Source organism: Cyclopterus lumpus, chromosome 25 (genome assembly GCF_009769545.1).
Source record: "Cyclopterus lumpus isolate fCycLum1 chromosome 25, fCycLum1.pri, whole genome shotgun sequence".
NCBI lineage: Eukaryota > Metazoa > Chordata > Actinopteri > Perciformes > Cyclopteridae > Cyclopterus > Cyclopterus lumpus.
Genome location: NC_046990.1, coordinates 5,299,303 through 5,322,457, shown reverse-complemented (window position 1 = coordinate 5,322,457; position 23,155 = coordinate 5,299,303). Strand labels below are relative to the sequence as shown.

Sequence of the window (23,155 nt, the reverse complement as noted above, 5' to 3'; positions counted from 1 at the left end):
CTAGTGTCGGCTCGACGTCAGATGCTGTGCGGCAGTGCAGCAGGAGGAGCTCGGGCTGGCGAGGCTGCTGAGACCGCGAATTCATTCACTCGCACTCTCACTTGGTCACGCTGGATCCTCCTCCTAACACCCCCCCACCCCCACCCACCCCACCACACACACCCCCTCTCACCCCCCCTCCTCCAATCTCTGCCTGTGTCTTTCAGTAGATGGATTTCCTCGAGCTCTGCCCTGCCTAACATGGATGCCCAGCCACCTTCACCACCACCACCTCCACCATCATCTTCCTCAGCTGAGTCGGAGGGCTGTTTCTTCTTGGCGCAGTGAGGTGGACACGCAGTGCTTGTTTTTGCTAAATGGATGTGGGGAAACCGTTTCCCAGCCCGCCGGTGGTGCTCAGCCGCCCTGCTTCACGTTAAAGAGAAAACTATTCTGTGGAATATACCGATTCAGGGAATAAAAATCCTGTGCACCACACAAGCACCATGAAGATTACCTCCCTGCTGATACTTCACGCCAGAGTCAGGTGCACCGTCAGGCTTCTAGTGCTGCTATTACACTGTGTGGGATATTCTCATGGGATGCCACACGTCTTGAGATTTGGTGAGCTACTTCTTCTTTTTCCTCTCATCCAGCCCTAAAAGTTTGATTGGTGTGTTTTCATCCCCGCTATGCCTGTTTCTGTCCCCCCCCCCCCCCCCCCCCCAACCTGTTGGAGACTCACTTACCAACCCTTTTCTCACTTCTGGGAAAGTTTCTCTTCTGAGTGTTATTTGCATTGTAACGTTATAGGAGCAATGCCACGAGAGTCCTCGTGTATCCAAAGAGTTGACACAGACCTGCACTCCTATAGGGCAACGCTGCCAACAAGAGACATTTGTATGGGAACATCTGTAACTTGTTGCTGTTTGGAAAGTTTCACATTGAAAAGGTTTAACGTTTGCAGGTATCAACATCCCTCACTGTGTGTGTGTGTGTGTGTGTGTGTGAGTGTGCATAGTGTCAGCTGTTTATAAGTCACTATGTGTGTATATTCATTCAGTAATTCACATTGTACGGTATACATGTTATTTATTACAGTCGCTTCATTTTTATATATATATATAAAAAAGACTGAACTGGATATTCTTTTTCATTTGATGCCTACAAGCCTCATCCACATTTTAGAAATGTGATTAATATGCTGCAAGGGACATTTTTTAATAATCTATTGAGCCATACATCCTCATTAAGCAGCTTTAAAGTAGGAAAAACGAACATTTCATGACTATTCAATTCAATTCAATTCAGTTTATTTTGTATAGCCCAATATCACAAATTACAAATTTGCCTCAGAGGGCTTTACAATCTGTACACATACGACATCCCTGTCCCAGGACCTCACATCGAATCAGGAAAAACTCCCCAAAAATAACCTTTCACAGGGAAAAAAGGGAAGAAACCTTCAGGAGAGCAACAGAGGAGGATCCCTCTCCCCGGATGGACAGAAGCAATAGATGTCATGTGTACAGAATGAACAGCATTTACAAAGTTACATAAACACATTACATGAATATGACAATGTATGAATGGAACTCCAATCCATGAAACAGAAGGAGGTAGAGAGGAGGGGGCGGGGCATCAGCAGGGCCAAGGTGGGAGGCCGGCTCACCAGGCATCAGACACCTCCAGGTCCAATGGACCCTATGAGACGTGAAGTCTCATAGGGTCCATTGGACCTGGAGGTGTCCAATGGACTATATGACTATATGAACATATAGAACGCTTATTAACGAACGGTTATATGATCCTCACACAAGAAATATTCGGCCCCGGGTCTGCATCTTTTGATTGATCATTTTACAAGATGGAAATGTTCAGGCTGTCTCGTGTCTAATTTTATACACAACATAATGTTCACGTTTTTATATAAGGCAAATTTTGTTATGCTGGGGCCAGCGGTTAGTGAAACATTTAGGCCACTGACTCACACATTGTGGCTACAACCACAGAATAGAAGAGTAGAAAGATGAACAATTATTGAATGCAGTTCAATTCAACAGTCATGTATTTGCACACACCACAATTAATGCAGACAGATACAGAAGTACGCAGATTACTTATATGAACAACACACAGATACATTTACAATAGAACAAACTTTTTGTCTAATAATCCAATGGTTTTATTTTTGTATTGATTGGAAAAAAACACATTGGTGCTACAGCATATAGAGGGAACTTCCTCAGTAATTAAGTCAGCGCTGTACATTTCTTTAATTCATGAATGCAAATTGATGATGTGCGGATTGATTTTTCCTCTGATGGAGCTGTAGGATCTGAATCAAAGAGTAGATGGATAAATAGGTGAAACCCTGTGAACCTCTGGCCTGCAGGGTGTCAGCAAAGTCGTAGTCCCTTTACACCTCAGTGACTGGTTCCCATCGTTCAGTCCACGTGTAGAGGGGAACATGGAGTGCTGAGGGAAACACCCTGTACCCCATTCCTTGAATAGTTAAATATACCTATATTTGACAGCCGAGGAGTCAGAAGGCTGAAGCTGAGCGGTTACAACCTGAATCTGTCTGTCGGACAACATGTCTTGTGATTGCATTTATTCCCCCTCTCGTCCTTTGCCAAGGCACTTTTATCAGCTACCACCACTTGTCCTTTGAGAAATCTGTTCAGCCGGCATCTTTGGGCCTTTAATGTGTGTGTTTTCAAGGTTTCATCATGTAATGTGACATATTTTAGTTTGAGCTGTGAAAACATTTACTCAGAGAAAATCAGTGGCTCCGAAGGTAACTGTATTGATTGGGCTAAACATAGGCTGCAAAGAGAGAACACTGATCACAGTGCAACCAACTATTCATATTTAAAGGGACACTAACAGTTAAGTATTGCACATCAATAAAGGTGGGGAAACCTTTGAGAGACAAATTAAACAACACTTGCTAACACTTTCAGCAGCAGAAGCTGAGATATCCTGACTTTTGGTTGGTTCTATGGATCAAGCTCCAAAAACACTGGATCCTACGCTTCCCATGATGCAACTCAACAGTATATTCTACCATACCCTCCTGCTGTGGTAGAGGCCAATGTCTTTCAAACTTTTGACATCCAGTTTTTAAGTAAGGTTTCTGTTAAAAAGTTGAATTCTTAAGCCACAAAAGGGGATTTCCTCTTCTTCTGGAGCAGCTTGGACTCAGATAAATGACGTGAAAAGAGTTTGCGATTAATGCAATAATCCCAACATTAAATCTCCGGATGTCTTTTGACCAATCAATTGCAATAGCTATTCTTCAAAATAGGAGTTTGAAAATGGTTTAATCCATTCAGCCCTTTGAAGAATTATGCTGCATGAGTGATTGATAGCTAAATTGGATTTCCATTTTTTAAATTCAAGCACAAGAAAGAAACAGCTCAGAGTAAGAATGCCACAGATGTTGTTTTTGATCTATCTGACCAGAATCCTGTGATTAAAAAAAAGCTTTTTGCAGATTCCCATTGTGACTTCTTAAAATACCTTTGGAGCAAGATCCTATTTCTAAATAGTTGTGGAGGGAACAAAGACATTGAAGCAGAGTAAGAGCTCACATGGTGTGATTGTTCAGCAGTAGTATTTGTCACAGAGTCTCACATGCTGACAACCTCTGATGGTAGAAAGCATATAACTGAATCCTCCCACGGCCTGTTGAAGATAAAGCTTGATACAGATCAGCTGTAACAGCGATAGACTGAACCACGGCAAAATGCGAGCTGCCAGCTTTGTGACTATGACTCTGGCCTGCTGGCTCTGCTGAAGTGGTTGAGCTTTAAGGTGTTGCATTGCAGACAGTCGAGGTCAGGACATTGGATTGCTTGTGTGGAGGAGAAGCCGTATTAAGGGTCACTTCACTGGAACACAGCAGATTGAATTTCACACATTCATTGCATGAGCTGTGGATGGAAACGTAACATTAGCAACAAAGTTTACGTCAAGGAAGTGATCCAATTAAGTATGAAAAGTCATACTTTAAATTGAGCCTTCTTCATGGCCATTTAGGAGTTTCCTCACATCCAAAAGAAGTGTTTTAAAGCAGTATTTGTGTATCTATAAAAGCAATCAATCAATCAATCAATGGATTTATACTCTCTCTCTACGTCTCTGTCACGGCAGAGTGGAGATTGAATCAGGTGCTTTGGCAGTGGCTGACGCGGTCGGCATTTGTAGGAAGGTCACCGTCTAATGGGGCAGCTAAATGTTGCAGGTCGAGGCCAGAAAAACCCTCTTTGGAAAAGAACTCACTCTCTGAGAAGGCAGCCTGTCAATAAGTGAACAGAAAAGTTGACATTATCCTCCGGGCTCCGGCCTGTGCCTCACTGATGACTTGTAAATAAGGAGATCTGCAGAGAAACGCAAGCTGTTTGGAAACAATAGGTAGCTAAGCGTAGCAATGTGCAGTGGAGAGCATGAGATATGAAACAGAAGGTGATAATCAAAGCATCCCTCAATGAACAAGCTAATTTCCCTATTTACTTTCCAGTTCATTAATGTAGCTGTAGGCTTAGGAGTTTTCTGAAGCGACAGCTTGGAGACATACTATATTATATTATAATATTACATATTATAATACCATTAAAGTGGAAATAGTACCAAACCAATGCACGAATTCTACTTGTTTGAGTGGCGTTTGCTAAACATGACAGTGACCAGCTGCTTTAGGGAATTACAAGCCATTTAAAAAGAAAGAAAGTATAAACCTGTATTTAACTATTGAACTCAGTACACACCAATGGCTCGGGGCTTAAAGCTGCAGAGGAAGCCACAAAATACTAAATGTTGGTCTTTCCATGGCAGAATAGACAAGAGCATCATCCTTGAAAAAAAACACAATCCATACTAATAGTCTCAGACAGATATTCTGTTTACAAGTCCTCACAAGTGAATGACACAATTGGTAGTCAGTACTTTCCTACATATCCCACATACCTGATCTGCCACCTCTCCTCCGCCCAGTAACCTTGGAATTACAACCATTGGGGCAGTGGCAATGTAGTAAACAGGGAGTCCTTTATGGAGTGAAGCAGACATGAAGGGCTTCGCGGTCTGGTATGGGTATGTAGTGCATCCAATTTTAATGCCAACCACTATCATTTCCCAACCTATACCATACTGTAGTTGACATGTTTAAATACAGCCGGTTCTCATTCCCAGGGTGTCAAATGACGACGCGTTGTCACTCTCCTCTGCGTCCAAAACACACTTATTTAAAGCCCATTCACAACCTTTTTCAAACCCAACTACGTGGTTTTGTTGGCCAAATCCTGACACATGAACTGTACCAAAGTCAACCAAAACACCAAATCACAGCATACAACAAATATACAAATATATTTTTCTCCTTCAGAGCAGTGTTAACATAACAAACCAATACTTATACATTTAAAATGAGGTCTATAATTGGCCATTGGTAGGATTTGGAGTGAAGTTTGCTTTAAGCTCCAAAATAGTGGGAGCGCTATTTAGTCAGTGCAAAAGTAAAGCTATGAGAGAGTCTGGCAGTGACAGATGGAGGAATCCAACATTCAACACAGACAGAGAGAAAGGCTTTGAGAAACAACATGCTGCACCTTTCACTCAGAGACAAGGCTTAAATATCACAGTCTTTATGCAGAAATATATGACCAGATATAACATGGGTATTGTCATCTGCGCAAAAGCCTGCCTTCTGATCTTTTGTTCAGAGCCAAAACAAAATGCAGTCCAAGACCAAACGTTCCTCAGTGGTAGAGAGTGGAATGTATCCACTCTGTTTGAAGGTGAGGAGTGGACCATCCCCTGGACTGTATGATTCATCTATTATTCTCATGAGCACATGTGTTGTAAGTCTACAGGGGATGTGGGTTGGGTTTTTAAATCAGTGGGGAAACTTTCTAGGACATCCGAGAAAGCCTTGTTGTGTTCATGTGCACTTTCTCTTTTTCTACAACTGTCAAACTGAGCAGCGGCGATCAAATTTGAACAAAAACATTCTGTCACTGCATTGCCTATTTCTCGCCTCAAATGTTTTCAGAAATATATATTTGGTGCACTGATTTGCTTTAAAATGAGCACATTCATGACCCGTCCATGTTGAAAACAGTCAAGCCCAAACCAAGCACCACTTCCCCCCCCAGCTGGAGCAAACTTTCTTTGACAGTTTGATTGGAATCTTGCAAATGCCTTCAGGAGGCCGAGGAATTATCTGCCTCATGTACTACTGTCAGGATATAGTGACAGTTTTACCAAATATGACAAAGCGTTATTTTTTAATTTAAGTTACCAACTGTAGCATTACATTTGCCCCTGTTCATTTCCGTGACAGATGCCACTGCTAGTCCAGCAGCAAGTTGACCATGTGTGAACCAGCAAACAAAGAGGTTTTTAAAGGAAATATGTCAAACTGACAACTCTCCCACAACCTCTTCAAAGTTACAACACATGGTGGTATAGCAGGAGGAACAATTCTGTAGCATCTCAACAACGTTGAGACTGCTGATTCTATAGAGTCTAAAAAAATCACAAATTATGAATTTGCCTCAGAGGGCTTTACAATCTGTGCACATACGATATCCCTGTCCCAGGACCTCACATCGGATCAGGAAAAACTCCCAAGAAATAGAAAAAAACCTTTCACGGGCAAAAAGGGACAAAACCTTCAGGAGAGCAACAGAGGAGGATCCCTCTCCCCGGATGGACAGAAGCTGAGACAATGAAATTAACTCATTGAATTAATGTGTAATACTTGGAGCATCACATTTGCTGGATTGCCTATTATGTTTACTGCCTGTGTTGTCACGCTTCCTACATTTGTGACGCCACATGGCAGGTGAAACACTGCAACAAGTCCTTGCGGCTAAATGGAGACGAGGTGGAAGCATGCAGGTTCACTGCAGTGGGTGCATGTGTGATGTGCCGCGTTAAAATAGTTATTATTTTGGATTCAGCGGTTGGAGACTGTGTTTCGCCTGTGGGTGTGTATTGAACTGCAGTGTTTTCCTGCCAACTGAAGCTACATTACACGTGCTAGTAAAGTAAGATATTACATCTTGAACATAATCAATACTCAAAACAACAATAACAAAAAGAAAAAACACAACCCACCTAAGAAAATAAGGTCTAGGTCTAAAAATGGAACAGGTTGTGGATTATGAATTGCAGTCCAGTCAGAAAGGCTTATATAAAAGGAGATGGATAATTAATTTGCAGTATTTGGCAGGAAAGGCTCCGTGGTTGAACATGCTGCTTGGATTCATATTATAATCATGCTCAGAGATTCAGCAGAGATTTAAAAAAACAAAAAAACACAGCAGAGATGTTGCACCGACAACACACACAATGCACGAAACAGAAGAGGCGACAATACACTGAGATTCACTCCAACATTTGGGCCAACACTCCTTCAAGACAAGAAAGGGTGAAAAGAGCTGGAGTCAGGACAAGGTTAGTCTTGCTTAGTATACAGACTGGAAGCCAGCAAGTGACAATATCTACAACTCTGAATATTGTTTGTATGATATGCAGTTACACGATAGTCCTATTTCCTCCTATATATCAACCTGATGGATCCCTAGCATATGATGCCCATGACTAATATAAGAATGGGGCAGAATTTCCTGTATGCAGTTGTTTGACGTTTTGATTGAGGGGTGCCTTTGACTTCTCATTAATTGCATGATCGATCAACTAGTTGGCTGGATTTTCTGGCAGTTCTGATTTGGCACATACTAATGCTAGTATTGTAGCTAATGGTACTGGGCCATTTTACTGACACTGTCAAACATGCTGTTTCCCCCTGATTCCAGTCAGTAGGCTAAGCTAAGCTAACTATATCTCCACCCTGGCTTACTCAAAGGCTGCACTCTTTTTCCGACACAAATGAAATGCAGATGGAGGCTGAGGTTGGGGATAGAAAAAGATCCAGCAGCAGCATGACTTCCATATGAGCTGTCAACAAAAGGGTCCTTTATTGTCTTTGTTCATGATCGCACAATCTGCAATCACATTCCACTACTGGAGTGCTTTGCCAGGCTCCAGTCGGTATGCACTCAATACAGCAGTCAGACTCAGAGCCTTGTGCTCAATAGGATAATTTTCTGGTAATTTGTTTACCACCTCTACATCTCCCCTACTTGAATTAGCAAGCTGAATTAGAAGTCAAGGTTACCTGGAGCTAGAAACAAAGCTCAAGATATTAAGAATCATTTCAATTAGAAGCGTGCTGTTTGAATTGCATTTGACCGCAATCAGAGGAAACAAATCTGATTTGGTGGAACATTTTTGGGGAGGATAATTTTCTAACAGGAAGATGCTAAAATCAATTCCATTCATTTTCTCTCTTTTGAATGCGGAACTTGAGTTATCAGTTTAAGACGAGGACAAAACAGATATTTTGCAAAGGCCATTATTGTATTCAGAGTCCATTTAATGAAAAAAATGAACAGAGCAGAAGATATTCTCATCTCTTTAATATCTTTAAATCCTTGGGCTGTTGCAGATTAATGGAAACCATTTCAGCTTTTACAATAAAATTGATCTTTTCCACCCTTTTCTTCAACTTCAAAGCTCAGACTTTTAGCTGAAAATGATCACCCATGAACACCGATACAAAACCAATAATGCTGAGCAAAGGTCTTTTATACGTTAAGACCTACTGCTGTTCTTCAAGTGAACATAATGAACACAAAGATGTGTTCATTATGCCTCTCTGCAGTGTAAATGTAGGTTGTACACTCTGCACATCTTCCACGTGGAAGTGTTCTGCAAGAGAGCTCTTTCACTCAAAAGTGGTATTACAGTTTATTGTAAAACATGTACATGCATTGTAACTCAATTAACAGCTGGCAGTGTCAGACAAAGGCAAAGGCTGCTTCATGACATTGAGACGAGGACAGCAGAACAACCTCTATCTGTTGCCAAAGCATTTAGCTAACGTCTTTGGATGTCATCTGCAGTGACGGCAGAGAGGTAAAGCTGCTGCAAGCGAGGCTGCAGCCCCGGTGGCGTCAAGGACTCAGCTGAGGAAAGTAGATATCCGAGGACGGCTTGGACGATAGTCTTTTGCATTTGCCTTCATTTTCTCCTCCGAATATGTCGGTGCGTTTAGTCGCACGCACAAATGAATGTCTGAAAATAATGTAGTTTGATTGTGGGGTGAAAAGCTCCAGAGATCAGGTTAACATCACAAACTAATGCGTACATTGGCTGAACTGACAAAGAACCTGAAAAAAGAAATCATCTTTAATTATGCTCTAGTTTGTGTTCTGATGAAACACGGACTTCAAACTATTTACTTTGGTTACTGTAATAAAGCTGTTATTCTTACATTTTCAATATTAAGCTGGCGTATTTGCAAAGTATTACATTGTTTCCGTTTCTGCAAACCAAAAGATGATGCCTGGCAACTACACGTTGGCAACCCTGTGTTGGATTGATGAATAAAGAAGTTGCCAAGAAATCTATATTGATACTTTCCCATTTAGCCAAAATGACGGACATCGCTAGCCCTTGTTCACCAAGTGTAACATTGGTTGGTAGAAATGACTGTCATGTTAATGCCTTGGGAAGAAAGGCACAGTGAGTGTATACTCAGTCCTCGGGAACCTGTCTTCAGCCAGTAGGCTTGTTTGCTGAGACGGAAAGAAGTTCAACGGTTTCACAGAATGGCAACACTCATCGTATCATCCTTCATTGAGGGTAACTCAAGCATATGATGTGTCAGTGACTCCTTTTATGCCCTTGGCAGCAGAGCACACATTCCACCATTGCAGCACTTCCCATTCACTTGTTCTCCCAGTTTATGATGATTTCCTCCTAAGAGGTGCAGCTTTACTGGCCTTATTTAAACAGTAGAGAGCAGTACTCATGTTTTATAAGGTTGAGGGTGTTCCCTGCCAACCATATGCGGTGGCTACAATAAAGATTACACTTGCTGCTTTCTTGCCACTGATATAACCTCAAGTTGTACAATGATATAAACAGAATAACAAAATATTGCTTCAGCGAGTGATGCATGTTGTGGTTGCAGTTTGTTTAGAAGACTGTAAGTATATAAAGCAGCTTAGCCATCATGTCCTATCAGGAAAAATAAGAATAGCAAAATACAGTTACCAACAAAACTTAAACCTCGGCAGTCTTAAAGGTTTTAAAATAGAGTTTTGTGTATGAAGGTTTTTTAAGTGCTGGTTCTTGTGCTATTTTGCACATACTATTTTGTCATTTTGGAACTGTTTACCAGTTTGATCATTCTTGACCTTGAAAATAGTCCTTTGCCAACTCAAAGTCCAATTGACTTCTTTGTTGGCAGTTGTGTACCATATCACATGGTCTTCAACAGCAGATGGAGTTGGCAAAGCAAAACTCTGAAGAACTGGGCGAATGCCATCTGCTCATGAACACTATGTGATATGGTAATCCATTCTCATGAAAAGTAGAGTTTAAATAGGAACACTTTTATGTGCGTCATTAATCTGTATTTTAAGCTTTTTGTGTGTGATTTCCCGCTATATTGTTAACGTGAAACGCTCTCGATTATATTTAGGAAAAACTAAGGGAAGGTCTTCAGGTAGTTTTAGGCAGCAAAACCCCTTACGAAGGTTTTGGAAAATAAATATAAATATGTTTGAAAATCAAAATGTTAATTACGTAAAATACCCACGGAAACCACGGAACAGGAAACATGTCACTAACATCCATGTAACTTAAAAAGATTAAAAAAACTTGTCTGTGTCTTTTAGACCCATCCACTTTTCACAATTCATACAATATCACTTGTTCAGAACATAGTACATTTACATAGATGCATTTCCATTGCAGTCAGAACAGACTACATTCTATTCAGTATTCATTATTGCTATAATGGCAGATCAAAGTATTTCAATTACCATTTTATTGTGTATATACAGACATAGGAAATGACTCACACTGGTCTGGTCGTTGTTATTGTTGCCTATTTTCCTCTCTGCCATGTTCTCTCCATGTCTACTTGTATCTGTGTTATTCTCCTTGCGGTTTTTACAAAGCATGAGAAGAAATATTTTACTTAAATTACTTTATTTGCCTTAGCGCTGCCAGTCTGAATTATCAGCTTTCTTAAATTGAGTTTAGCAGTGGTGGCTTTGTGAGCATTACACAGTGTCTTGGCCCACAGCCAACACACTTCTGGTAAATATATTTAAATCAGTGCTAAGCTGCTTAAAATATTCATATTTCACTCATAGCTAGTTTATAGAAATTTGAAATTATCTCCGGCTGGCAAAATCAGTTACATGGATAACATATATATATATATCATTTCACATTTTCAGGGAACAAAGTGAGCTGGAGCTGGTGAGCGGAGTCGAGGCGTTAAGCCCCCCCAACAGTGTGTGTTTTTCTGATATGGCTGGCTTTAGATGCTCTGTCTCTCCCGGCTGGGCAAGGCAGGAGGACACATGCCATGTTCCTCTCAGGCTCATGATACTGCCATGCATGAAGATGGTTAATGCGCCACGTGAAATGATTATTCTAAAAGCCGCTTCTCTGCCTCCTTCACTGAAACAAAGTCTCTGCCTGCTGTCGCTTGTATGCGGATGTAATTAGCTGCGTCTTAGATGCTGACTGGGGCTGAGCTGGAGGTGACTTACCGCGTGGACTCACAGTGACGGAGACGCTCTGTACCTGCTGTACTGGAACACACTGCGATCATAAGTGACCAGATCCATTCCCTGTATCACTGTGACGGTAATACAAACCAGGACTCCTCCTGACACACTGTCCTCTGCTCAAACTATTCTATTCTTGTGTTTTGTCCTACACTTGAGGCCCTGTGTACTAAGAGCTGCATCACGGGGCCATGATGACTGCCAGATACATTTCCCCGATGCTCTGTTTTGCCTGATTGAGTCGCCTCTGAGCAGTCTGATGCTGGACCTGTTCTTAACTTATATAAAAGAGCTTTAAGGTTATGATCCGACTGCAGGGAAATGTGTTCTTTAACACAGACTGTCCGCCCTTTGCAAGTGACCAGATCGGATTTGTGTGACCAGACACCATCAACCTATCTGCATTGGGTTGCTGTGGTGACGAGGTAGGCTTCAGTAACTACGTAGCTACGCTGGTGATGCGGAAGCATTCGCCTTCGCAGAACTCCTCCGTTGCACCAGACCAACTCAGCGATGCAGGAGGCTGGTATACTTTGCGATGTAAGGGGGAAAAAGCAGAAAATGAAAGCAGAGTGATAGTGCTAGCAGACAATTTATTTCTGCATCCGTCCACGGACTGTTGTTCTCCTCTTTTGTACTCCATAGGGGTATGTGAGTAGCAGCAATTCCATACTTTAATCACATTTGAGCGACCAGAGTGCCCGGCCTGAGATGCATCTGCAGAAATCCCTTTGGAATCACATTTTCAAATATCTTCCAAATGTGGTTGGGAACCAATTTTCAAAAATCACATTTCCCATCATATTTTGCTGTCCAGATTAAATTAATCTGGATAAAATCTGGACATGCGAAAAAGATGGATTTTGGATGGCAGACTTAATAAGACTTTAGAGTCTCTCAGGGCATTACATTGGTCTTTACCATATACTTGCATGGCAACAAAAGGTTGCTTGCCACGATAACTTAGTTTAAGGTGGTTTTAATCATGTGAAAAACACACAATGCTATTGTTTTTTAGGTAGATGCAGTCTTATCCTAACTTCAAAGGAAGTGATGTGACATTTTCTGAGTTTATCACAGCTGGTTATAATTATGGCTTCAATTCAAAAGGTAACTATCAATAAGACTCAGACTTGTATTAGAAATACATATAATAACTGGGGTCAAAAATAAGCCAAAACAAACTGGCAGGGATGTTGAGGTGAAATAAAGACAATCAAGTATCAAGTAGTTTCAGGAGTTATGGCTTTGGAGTTTCTTGGCCTTGAATGGAATACTATATTCTTTTAGCCATGCTAAAAAGTGTTGCTCCAGGGATAGCGGTATTGTTTGTTCCACTACTTTGGTCCAGACTCAAATATTTGAACTATTGGATGGATTGCTCTCCAATTTAGTACACATTCATGATCCCCAGAAGATGAATCCTAATAAGTTTGGTGATCCCTTGACGTTTTCTCTTGTGTCACCCTGAGGTCGGCGTCTGTGGTTTTGAGGATCGATGACCATGAAACACTCCTGTTCCACATAGGATGAATTGTAATCACGTTGGTGATTTGGTGATCTTGTGACATAGGAGGTGAAGCGAGTCATCAACTAATGGGAAGATTGGAAGGTCGATTCTCGGCTCCTCCAGTCCACATGTCCAAGGGCAAGATACTTAACCTCAAATTGCTCCCGATGGCTGTGTTAGTTCAGATCCTGTTGATCAGGAGGTCATCTTGCATGGTAACCTCTGCCATCAGTTTATGAATGTAATTTACAGCACTTTGAGTGCTCGGTAGACTATAAAGGTGATGACAAATCCATCCATCTACAACCATCACCAGTTTAACACTTTCAATTGTTCAATATTTGGGTTTGCGACCAATACCTGCAAAACACCTGAAAGGACCATCTGCCTCAACTGTGTTTAGTGCTAAATAGCAAATATTGCTATGCTAACAGGCTAAACTAACGGTAAACCTGGTCAACGTTATACCTGCGAATCAGCATCAATGCATGTTTGCATTGTCATTCTGAGCACGTTAGCATGCTGATGTTAGCATGCTGATGTTAGCATTTAGCTATTTATATATTTATATTTATGTAGACATTTTTACTGGCAATGGGCAAGACTTTGATCTTAAACAAACAGCTGGTTTATCAGTAATTGATAATATGACACCAACGGCTGACCCTATGCTAAACTGAAAACATAATTTAGAGTGAAAAACATGTTAAACATGAGAACAACATTCGCCCTCTATTTCCATCCGAGTCTTCCAGATGTCCCTATCTTTCCTCCCGCTGCCTTGGAGACAGGTGTTTGGAGACCAGAGCTGCATATATTGTAAGTAAAAGCCTCTTATTGCGAATGGCAGAGAACTCTCTCCAAGTCAATAACTCATTTGGAAAGGGTTTTGAATTAGAATGATCTTGCTAAGGGGAAGGTAGACTCCAGCCTATATCCTGCCTCGAGTCGCTGAAGAAACTGGAATAATAATCCTGGAAAATCGATGACAGAATGCAGCGCCACGGGGACAAATACCAGCAGTGGGCCCTTTCTGCACCACACGACTCTTATCTGTCAATCGGCTGAATTTCTGCTGATATGCCATAAATCCAATTCCCTAAAATGTCATATTAAAATTTCAGGCCATTTAGATTGGCTTGTGGATGGAAAATGATGGCTTCCCTGTCCCGGGGGATGGGATTATATGTCAATAATGTCCTCAGTGCCAGGGAGGTTCTTTCATTAGCTTGTATTTAGATTGAAGTGTCATCCACATTATGAGAGCCTGCTCCTGCGTCTCAGTGTGTGTGTGTGTGTGTGTGTGTTGTGTGTGTCTCTGTGTGTGTGTGTGTGTTATGTGTGTGTGTGTGCATGTCAGTCATTCTCAGCTCTCAACCTTGACAGAGTCGTCTGTCCGATAAGTCAGCCGTGAGATGTGTTGGAGATACACAGTGATGTTACACTGTAGTGAAGGGAACAGACACCACCAATAGTTAAAGGTTTGAGTTCAGCATATGTCTCTAATATTGTCAAGCACATACTCCTTAGTTGTAACGGAACATATTGACTCATTCTGTCAGTGCAGAAGTGTACGCATGTTTTGAATGTCAAATATGTGTCTGAGTGATTTTCAAAAAAAATGTGATCATTGTGTATGATCATTTTATTACTCTCATTTTCATTGAACATATTCAAATTATTCAAATAATTATAATGTAATTATAATTATTATTACTATCACTATTTTTTTGTGTGATTTTTGCAGGGATCTGTTCCAAACAAACATGTTTTCTCAACTGTGTAGTATATGATATTTAGGTTCGGACATCTCTGCAGCACCAGAATATTTCATTTCAAATGGTATTTACCATTTAGTACCAAATCTGATCCAGTCATTTTTGGATCTACACACTTGCTTGTGTGCAGTGCAGGCTGGAAACCGGACTGATGTTTCACGAGTGTTTTTTTCACATTGTGATTAGATATACAATCCTAGTGCTGCAAATCTCGTGCAGTACTTGACAGTAGACGCTAATGGCGATTTCTTTTTTGCCTTGTCAGACCAATTTCAGTTATGTCGCTGCAGTCGGTCCAACATCAATTACTTTGGTGAGCACAACATTATTTCAATCAATAGAACCAGAGCTCTGAAAATATATGCGTGGGTGTAGTTTTTCTTATCTAACTTATTTATTATCGGCTTCCATTCTTGGCGTGTCCAGCCTTGTGGATGCTGCTGTTAAAATGCATGAATAGACTTACAGAGCTGGTGACTCTGTGGTTCCCTTTGCCCTCCGGCTGAAGCACATCGTCATGTGTCCTGGTCAGTGGAGCGTTTTCTATATGCATCCCTTTGGGTTGCTGTCTCTGTTTGTGTCACAGTGCTTTGGTGCTCGATCACCCACAACCTTCATGGCCATGATTGAGCTTGAAACGCTGAACACTGGCGCATTAAATTTCAGCTTGGCTTTCAGAATGCCCATGACTGACCTTTTCTAGCCCCCCTGTTTGAACACATAGTCGAGATATTGTTTTAAATTAATTAATTCAGTACACTACAATGGGTGAATTGTTTCTTTTTAATTAACATTTTGGCATTTGCACTTTTATTGGGCAGTGGACAGTGAAGACATAGACAGGAAACAGAGGGAGAGAGAGGGGGTTTGACATGCATGTCCAGTGGATGGAATGAAACCAGGCATTTCTGTGGCATGTGCTGTTTTCTGACTCACTGGGTGTTTTCCTGTTCCCATGTTAGGTCCTGGGACAGGGATGTCATATGTGCACATATTGTAAAGCCCTATGAGGCAAATTTGTAATTTGTGATTTTTTTTGAGCTATACAAAATAAACTGAATTGAACGGAATTTTTCATGCACCTCTACACGTTTCATGAACCATTCTTTACCCTCCGGTTCTGAAGAGTAAAGCCAATGCGGAAGTGCCTTAAACTTCATTTACGTTACATTTCTACTATGGCCATCAGGGGATGACTCCTCTGTATAGAAGTCTATGAGAAAATTAATCAGTTCTCACTTGATTTATTCCCTCAGTAAACATTGTAAACATGAGTGTATGGTCTCAATCTCTTCTTCAATACAGCATGATATTCATTTAGTAAATGATGCTTCATTTAGAGTCAAATAGACCATAACCCAGAGTATGCTTTAGCGCAAGACTACACAGTGATTGACAGTTTTCTACTAGGGCCTTATATGGCATCTTTACGTCACTCCTCCGCAGTCCAAATATGGTAACTTATGATCACTGGTTGCTGAAAATCGACAGCCAGAATACTGAACTTGAGGCTTCATAACAGCTACACAACCAATGGGTGACGTCACGACGACTACGTCCACTTTTTATACACAATCTCTGGCACTGACACAACGCTGTGGTGATCAGGTGTGGCTATGCGACACCACAGTCACTGTAACCTTCTGGCTACCAAGGCTAAAGACCTGACATTTGATCATTTGACTTGTCTTTGTTATCTGCGTACAATAACCCTGTGTGAGGGCGACTGCGTTTATGTTTGTTCCACCTCTAGTAGCGCCGCAGAGCGGTTATTTAATGCATTGGTTCACGTTTTCTTTTGTGTTGTCCACGCACAGACACATGACACAGACACATGTAGTTCCACAGATTTTCATGAACATGTCTCAGGCTATCGATATGCCGGCATTTCCTGTATCAATGAAAAGGCTGTGCTAGGTTTGTAAGAGAACGTAGGCAGCAGAGTCCATGAAGTGCATTTACAGTTGATCGACAGATGACCGTAATGCTCGATGAGACGCAGCGATGCTATTAAAGCTACTGCAGGTAGTCTATTGGTCATGGACAATATCTCATACAACCACACTTCAAAAGACACAAACTATCCCTTTAAACAGCCATTATTCAGTGCGTCCAGCTACTCAGTAATTATACACACAACGTAATGTCTTGAGTCCTCCATTAAGAGACATGCGCAGAAAGGAAGTGGCTCACACTCTGCTGACTGTAGAATAAAGAAACACTTCAGGCATTTCTTGGAAGTGCTGCGACATCACAACCAACAGAATCACTAGTTGTTGGTGGGTACTTTATCTGCACTTCTTCTACAGGCCGTGTGTGTGTGTGTGTGTGTGTGTGTGTGTGTGTGTGTGTGCGCGTTCTATCTCGCGCTGTTATCTTCACTCTTTGAAACTTTGCATGTGGGATCTTTCCTGAGTGTGTTTTGTGTCTCTTTCCCCTGCTGATCTGCGAATCTCCTGTTCTGCCCTTTGTAACTCTGAGGGGAGATCTGTGCGTCTCCATCGCCCCTATCAGCTCACTGTATCTCCTCATTGTCTGCTATGGCTTTGAGTCTCCACAAAGTGTGTGTTTTGCGCATGTGTTTTCATGCGGCTCGCATCGCTACGGTGGGAGGGGAGCCGCTTTGATTTCCCAAGACGTCTCGGTCAGGCCTCATCGCTTTCAGACAGCAATCTCTACTTAAAGAGGAGAGAAAAATGTTGGGAGGAGCGAAAGGGCAGAGAAAAGAGTGTGTGCATCCTTGCGCGTGTGTTTGCGAGATAAAGAGAGAGAGAGAGATGATGGGATGAAGGTCAGTTGGGGGAACTTTGCTGAAAAATATGAAGACACTTAAGAGAGGAGGGAGCAAATAAATAAAGGATGTTTCCTTTGAATTAAACATGTCTGTAAACGGCGTGGGGGATAGGGACCTCACACTTAGTTCATCTGAGCTGGTCAACACAACACTACGCCTCACGAGCCTGTTGGGACACTGAGCGGTTAAACACAGTGCCTGCCCCGCCTGCTTTTCTCTTCATTTTCAGTCTCTAATCATGTTGTGTGTCATATCTCATATGCTGTTTGCAGAGCAAATGCACTTCATTAAAAGCTGCTTTGGGGCCATCAGCCAGGCTCTTATTCTTGCATTTGCTGCTGCCATTGCTATTGGTAATAATGATATTGCACTTTGTTGAGATCTGGGAACATCACAAACACAAGAGCAAGGCAAGAACAGTCAGGCGAAGAATTTAAAGAAAACTAAGGCAAACTGTCAGAATATTACCCAACTGTGTTAGTTCATTTTTGACCTTGTCTGATAAAATAATCCGAACACAACGTCCACTTTCTATTGCAGAGACTGTTGTGTCACAGCTCACAGTCCTCATCAACACAGTGCTGTGTTGCAATAGTCATGTGTGTAGTTGTCATCTCCATGTTGCCATGTTGTCAGTTTTTGGCAAGAGACTCCAAATCCATATTTGTTTAAATCACAGCAGTTGCATCAGTAGAATCATGCAGGACTGGACACTCTGGGTGAAAAAAAAGTATTCCATCTCTGTAATCAACGTACCATACCTGCAACCACTCACAACCCCCAAATGCAAACAGCATTGCTAATGTGCTCACAACAATATTAAAGTATGTGTGCATTTCACTGATCCATATACAAATAACGTTCCAAACAGGTCTGCATCCAATTACCTGGTTCCAGACTCATCACAGCAGGAACACGACAGCATCATGTACAGCTACTTTCCAAATAATCAAATTTCAGCTGCTTAAACAAAATAATTCCAGTGCAAATCTCTACTGTACACTATTCTGTTATTTACACACACACACACACACACACACACACACACACACACATACACACACACCCACAATGTGCCAAAATAAAAGCTTTCCTTGAAACACTTTCATATAGCTAAACTAAATCAACCGAAATTCTATTGTATAAAGCTACAATATCAATATGACCATCTTAAATTGTCTGAGCCCTCTCGTTGCAGTCATCATGGCCGGGCTGTGGCGAGACGTTTTTTCTTTCTTTTATTTCTGTGATATTAGACTCTCAGGTGACACAGCATTAACAACACTCGTTCTTTGTCCCCATTCCTTGTATTTAGCAGGTCTCTTAATTATGCTGCTAATGCTGATACAAACTATAGACTTTCCTTTATAGATCTCTGAAAGCAGAACTTCAATACTGGACATATGGCGCAGGAAGCAAAGTATTGTATGTAATCATTGAGACAATAATGTTGCTAATTCTCGGTGGCATTCTTCAGGTTAACACTGGTCATTTACTGAAAGTTACAAGTTAAATTGCAATATGTGCTCGCATGAGCTCCAATGTGCTTATGGGTTGGTATACCTGGTCAGCTAAATGAGTCAGTGGTTTTAATAATTGGGCCGCTCGTTTTGTGTCTCTGCAATTGCAGAGAACTGTCTTAGCTTCCTTCACATGGAACAGCATCCCTCTGAGCTGGGTGTCACCTGCTGTATTGTACATCCCTCCTGTGTTACTCTATAGAGGAGGTCTGCTTAGCTCCTCCACCAGCACTACTTCAAAGGCTCCCAACTCTCCTCTCATCACTTTTAGGGGCCAGAGAGGAAGTGCTGCTGCGAGTGCATTGCAGCATCCTGAGCTGCAGATGTGCTCAGCCTGGTTGCAGTTCCAGCTGGGTTCTAGTTCCACGTTTTGCTGAGTGATTCGTGGATGTATGTACTGAGACAGCGATGTTGCGGTCAACTGTGCTTGCCAGGTTCGCTGAAGTCAGGGTTATTTGTTAACCTCTAAAGATAAATAGTATTAATTGGCTAATTCAAGCCAATGATTTGAATCAGGGAGGGTTGTTCAACAGTAAAATATATGGAACAAGTCAAATTTAACAAGCAAGAGGGCCATTTCCCTGTGAGGGTTACAGTTACCCTAATTGAAAAAGCTGGACATGGATTGAAACTGGCAGTGTAATTAATGGACTCATTTACAAGCTTCCATAGAAACCTCTGTTCAGAACAATACTTACACACATGCCAGTGTCCATAGCAACTATGTGTATCTATTTCTTATTGAGCTTGGTTGGTGTGTAAAATGTGTTTTTTTCCCCAGGATACAAAGATTGCATTCGAAACCCCAAATGTTTGATATTACATGCATTAATGCATTAATACATTAATCATAACATTTCTTTATTTCATGAAATAAAGAAATCAATCAGTCAATAGATGAACTTCAATTATATCTTAAAATATTGCATAGTTTATTGTTCACATATAAAAAGATAATTATTTAATAATGTGTTACTCTTTTTTTTTTAATAGAACATGTTGAGGTGCCATATATTTGTAGTTTAATTTTAGAATACGCGTTTATTCTGTGTCTGTGTCATCTGTGGAATCGTAGTTAAAGCCACAGGAAACTCTCCGTAGGTGTTAATTGTTCTGGTGACCTTTTCATCAGCTCACAGAAATGTCATCAATAATTGTTAATGGCTTCACTGTTGTTTTTAATTTTGATGTTATTATCTTTATTTCCTCGCTCCGATGCTCAGTTCTGAATTGTTATGCCGCTGACTGTAAATGGTACTATGAGCAGCTGCTCTTTTTTCAGAATTCCTTTTAATCTGACGTTATGATATTATGTACAATATCATGGACATAACACACATTTAGATCTGATATTATATGCCAACTCTTATACATATCATATGCAACCCACCTATACTGCCCCTTACCTTTAACCTATATTTCATGATCCTTACTGGCATCTTGTATTTCCACCGTAATGTTTTCTATTTCCTAATTACTGCAACATATGCCCAACAATTTCCCATTGAGAAAAACTATAGTTCTATATTATTTCACCTTAATGTGTAATCACCATAAATCAACTCGTTGGAGGTGGAAGAGCAGCAGCGTGTTAAGTATTGATCAATAGAACAGGAAGAGAAACAGTTCATTTGGCTGGATTCACCATAGTAATTAAAAAAGTAAAATATGTTTGTGAGGAAGAGAAATGATTCATATGCAGCCAGGAGAATCGAAAATGGGCTAGTAAACAACATTTTGTGCAGTTCAGCAGAAGTTTTTCCAAATTAAATACTTAAATGATGTTTGTTTCCTACACATTATTAATGCAGATGTGTTTCACAATTTGTTGGCATTGCTTAATCAACTCCCTCTAAAATATACACACTACTTATTTATGGAGATGTTGAATCGATGCATGTGAAGCATAGAAACTGATACTCAGTCAGTGTTCAGGGAAACAAAAGAAAAACTACAAAATATTTATATTTAGTCTCGTTAGGTTGAATGTGGTAAAGCTTCTCCGTATTATTTTCAGCTCAGGGCGTCTGATTCAAACAGTTCATGGCTTGGAGCATCTTCTGTTGTGTTCATGGTGCCTGTGTTGTCATAGCAACATTGGCCATGCAGTTTTATCACCTTGAGATGGTTAACATTTTTTTCTTGGTCCATATGGTTTCAATTCTGTAACTATGAGAACAATCTGAAAAAAAACCTCATGATTTTAAACTAAAAGCTGATAATTTCCCTAGAACATCCCAGTTATACCCAATTGAGTTTATTTGAGAAAAAACGCATTATATTCTATGTTGGTTTACAGTGTAAGATTTAATGGTGGTTAATGGAGGAGTATTCCGTCCAGCTGAGCAGAGCCATTCCCACCAAATCATGTTGGGACCATTTGCTAAAATGGGATTACCGGCTCAACTTCACCTACTTCCAAGATGCATAAAAGGAAAGTCTGAAAAGGTCAAAACTTCAGAAAAACTTGTAATATACAGAACAAGAAAGAATATTTTCAGACCAGCACAATCCATGCAAAGCACCTTTATTAGGATGAAATCAACTCTAAATGAACCAAAAAGCTGGCTGCCTGCATTGCACTTTGTTGAGATGGACACAGGTAAACGACAGGTTACCATGAGTAGGAAAGGACTGACTTCCGATGATGACTGGATGAGAACATACGGAGTATACGAGAAAAAAAAAAGTAATTCCAAATAAACTGGAGAGAAGGAATTTGTGAAGTGCAAAACCTTTAACGGCAATATTCCAAAGCCTGCTATCTTATCAATAGCCTGCATAGAAGTGGTAAATCTTGAAAACAAAAAAGACAAATGTGCCTCTTCAAAAACACCCTAGAACATTTTGTTATTTTGATATTTGGTTTGCTTTAACTCAGCAAAGTATCATTTTCACTTTGATTCTAACAAGCCCAACGGACCACGGCTTGCCCTAAGTCCCAGTGTGAATTAGTAAGGCTAAGTGGCTAGTGGTTGGGTCTTGCTACTGGTAGAGTCACAATAAACACCAGTCCCAGCAGTTGGGTGTTCACTGGTCGAAGGTTGAGGGCCATTCAGCTGATTTCTGTTATAATTTTGCCAACTGATGTCCATGAATAGTGACTTAACTTATAAAGTCGTCATTCAAGGGTAACTATTTACGACCATAGCCAAAGTCCACTCTTACATAGTTATGATTATCTGTTTTATGCATCCAGCTTTCTTTACGATAAATAGAAGAGCAGAGCAAATAGCACTCGTACTTACTCGGGGGAAACGCCGGTGACACTTGCAGCAGCCAGAATGCAGGTTTCTGGTGGAGAGAACAACATGTCAGTCTGTCCTTGCGTCCCCATGGGCTGCGGAGTGACAGGGGATTCATGGGGAATAAATGACCAGGGTTTTTTTTTGTGGACAAACTGTGCAAATTATATTGCATGTGAGCCATCACCTAAATGATGGGCTCTAGATTATGAGCGAGAATGCCAGCAGTAAAGCTGGTGTTTTGTAAAGCAGCATGGCACAAAGCCACATCGTCACAGATAAAGATACACTTGACACAGTCTTTCAGCGCGGTGAGTGTTTAAAAGCCCCTATCATGGAAATCTAATCTCACCGTCTTCCCTCTGACATCTCCATTGCAAAGACTTCTGCCCTCCTTTCTATGTCCTCCAATAAATCAGACAGTGTAGTACTACACAGGTCACGACACGTGGGATCTCATCCTATTCATTAGGAACATGGATCACAAATGGACAATAAATTATTCATTCAAAACTGGCAAGTCGGAGAATCTCTGGTGTCTTTCTCTGTTGCCCCCTTATGTCCCTCAGTCCTGTTAAGAAAAAAAGAGATTCAAGCCAGTGCGTGATACACAGTGACTCGGACTTGTGCTCAATGTGAAAGCAGCCTTGGGGATTCTGTGCGAGA

General features: G+C 41.0%; 1 protein-coding gene across 2 annotated transcripts in view; it reads left to right on the top strand.

Moving 5' to 3' along the window:
* Nucleotides 1-485: 485 nt before the first annotated feature.
* grik2 (glutamate receptor, ionotropic, kainate 2) overlaps nt 486-23,155 on the top strand; it is a 220,370-nt gene continuing 197,700 nt past the window's right edge. For both annotated transcript variants that reach the window (XM_034528752.1, XM_034528753.1), the window contains exon 1: nt 486-603. In XM_034528752.1, the coding sequence (XP_034384643.1) occupies nt 486-603 (118 nt within the window). The remainder of the gene's footprint in view (nt 604-23,155) is intronic.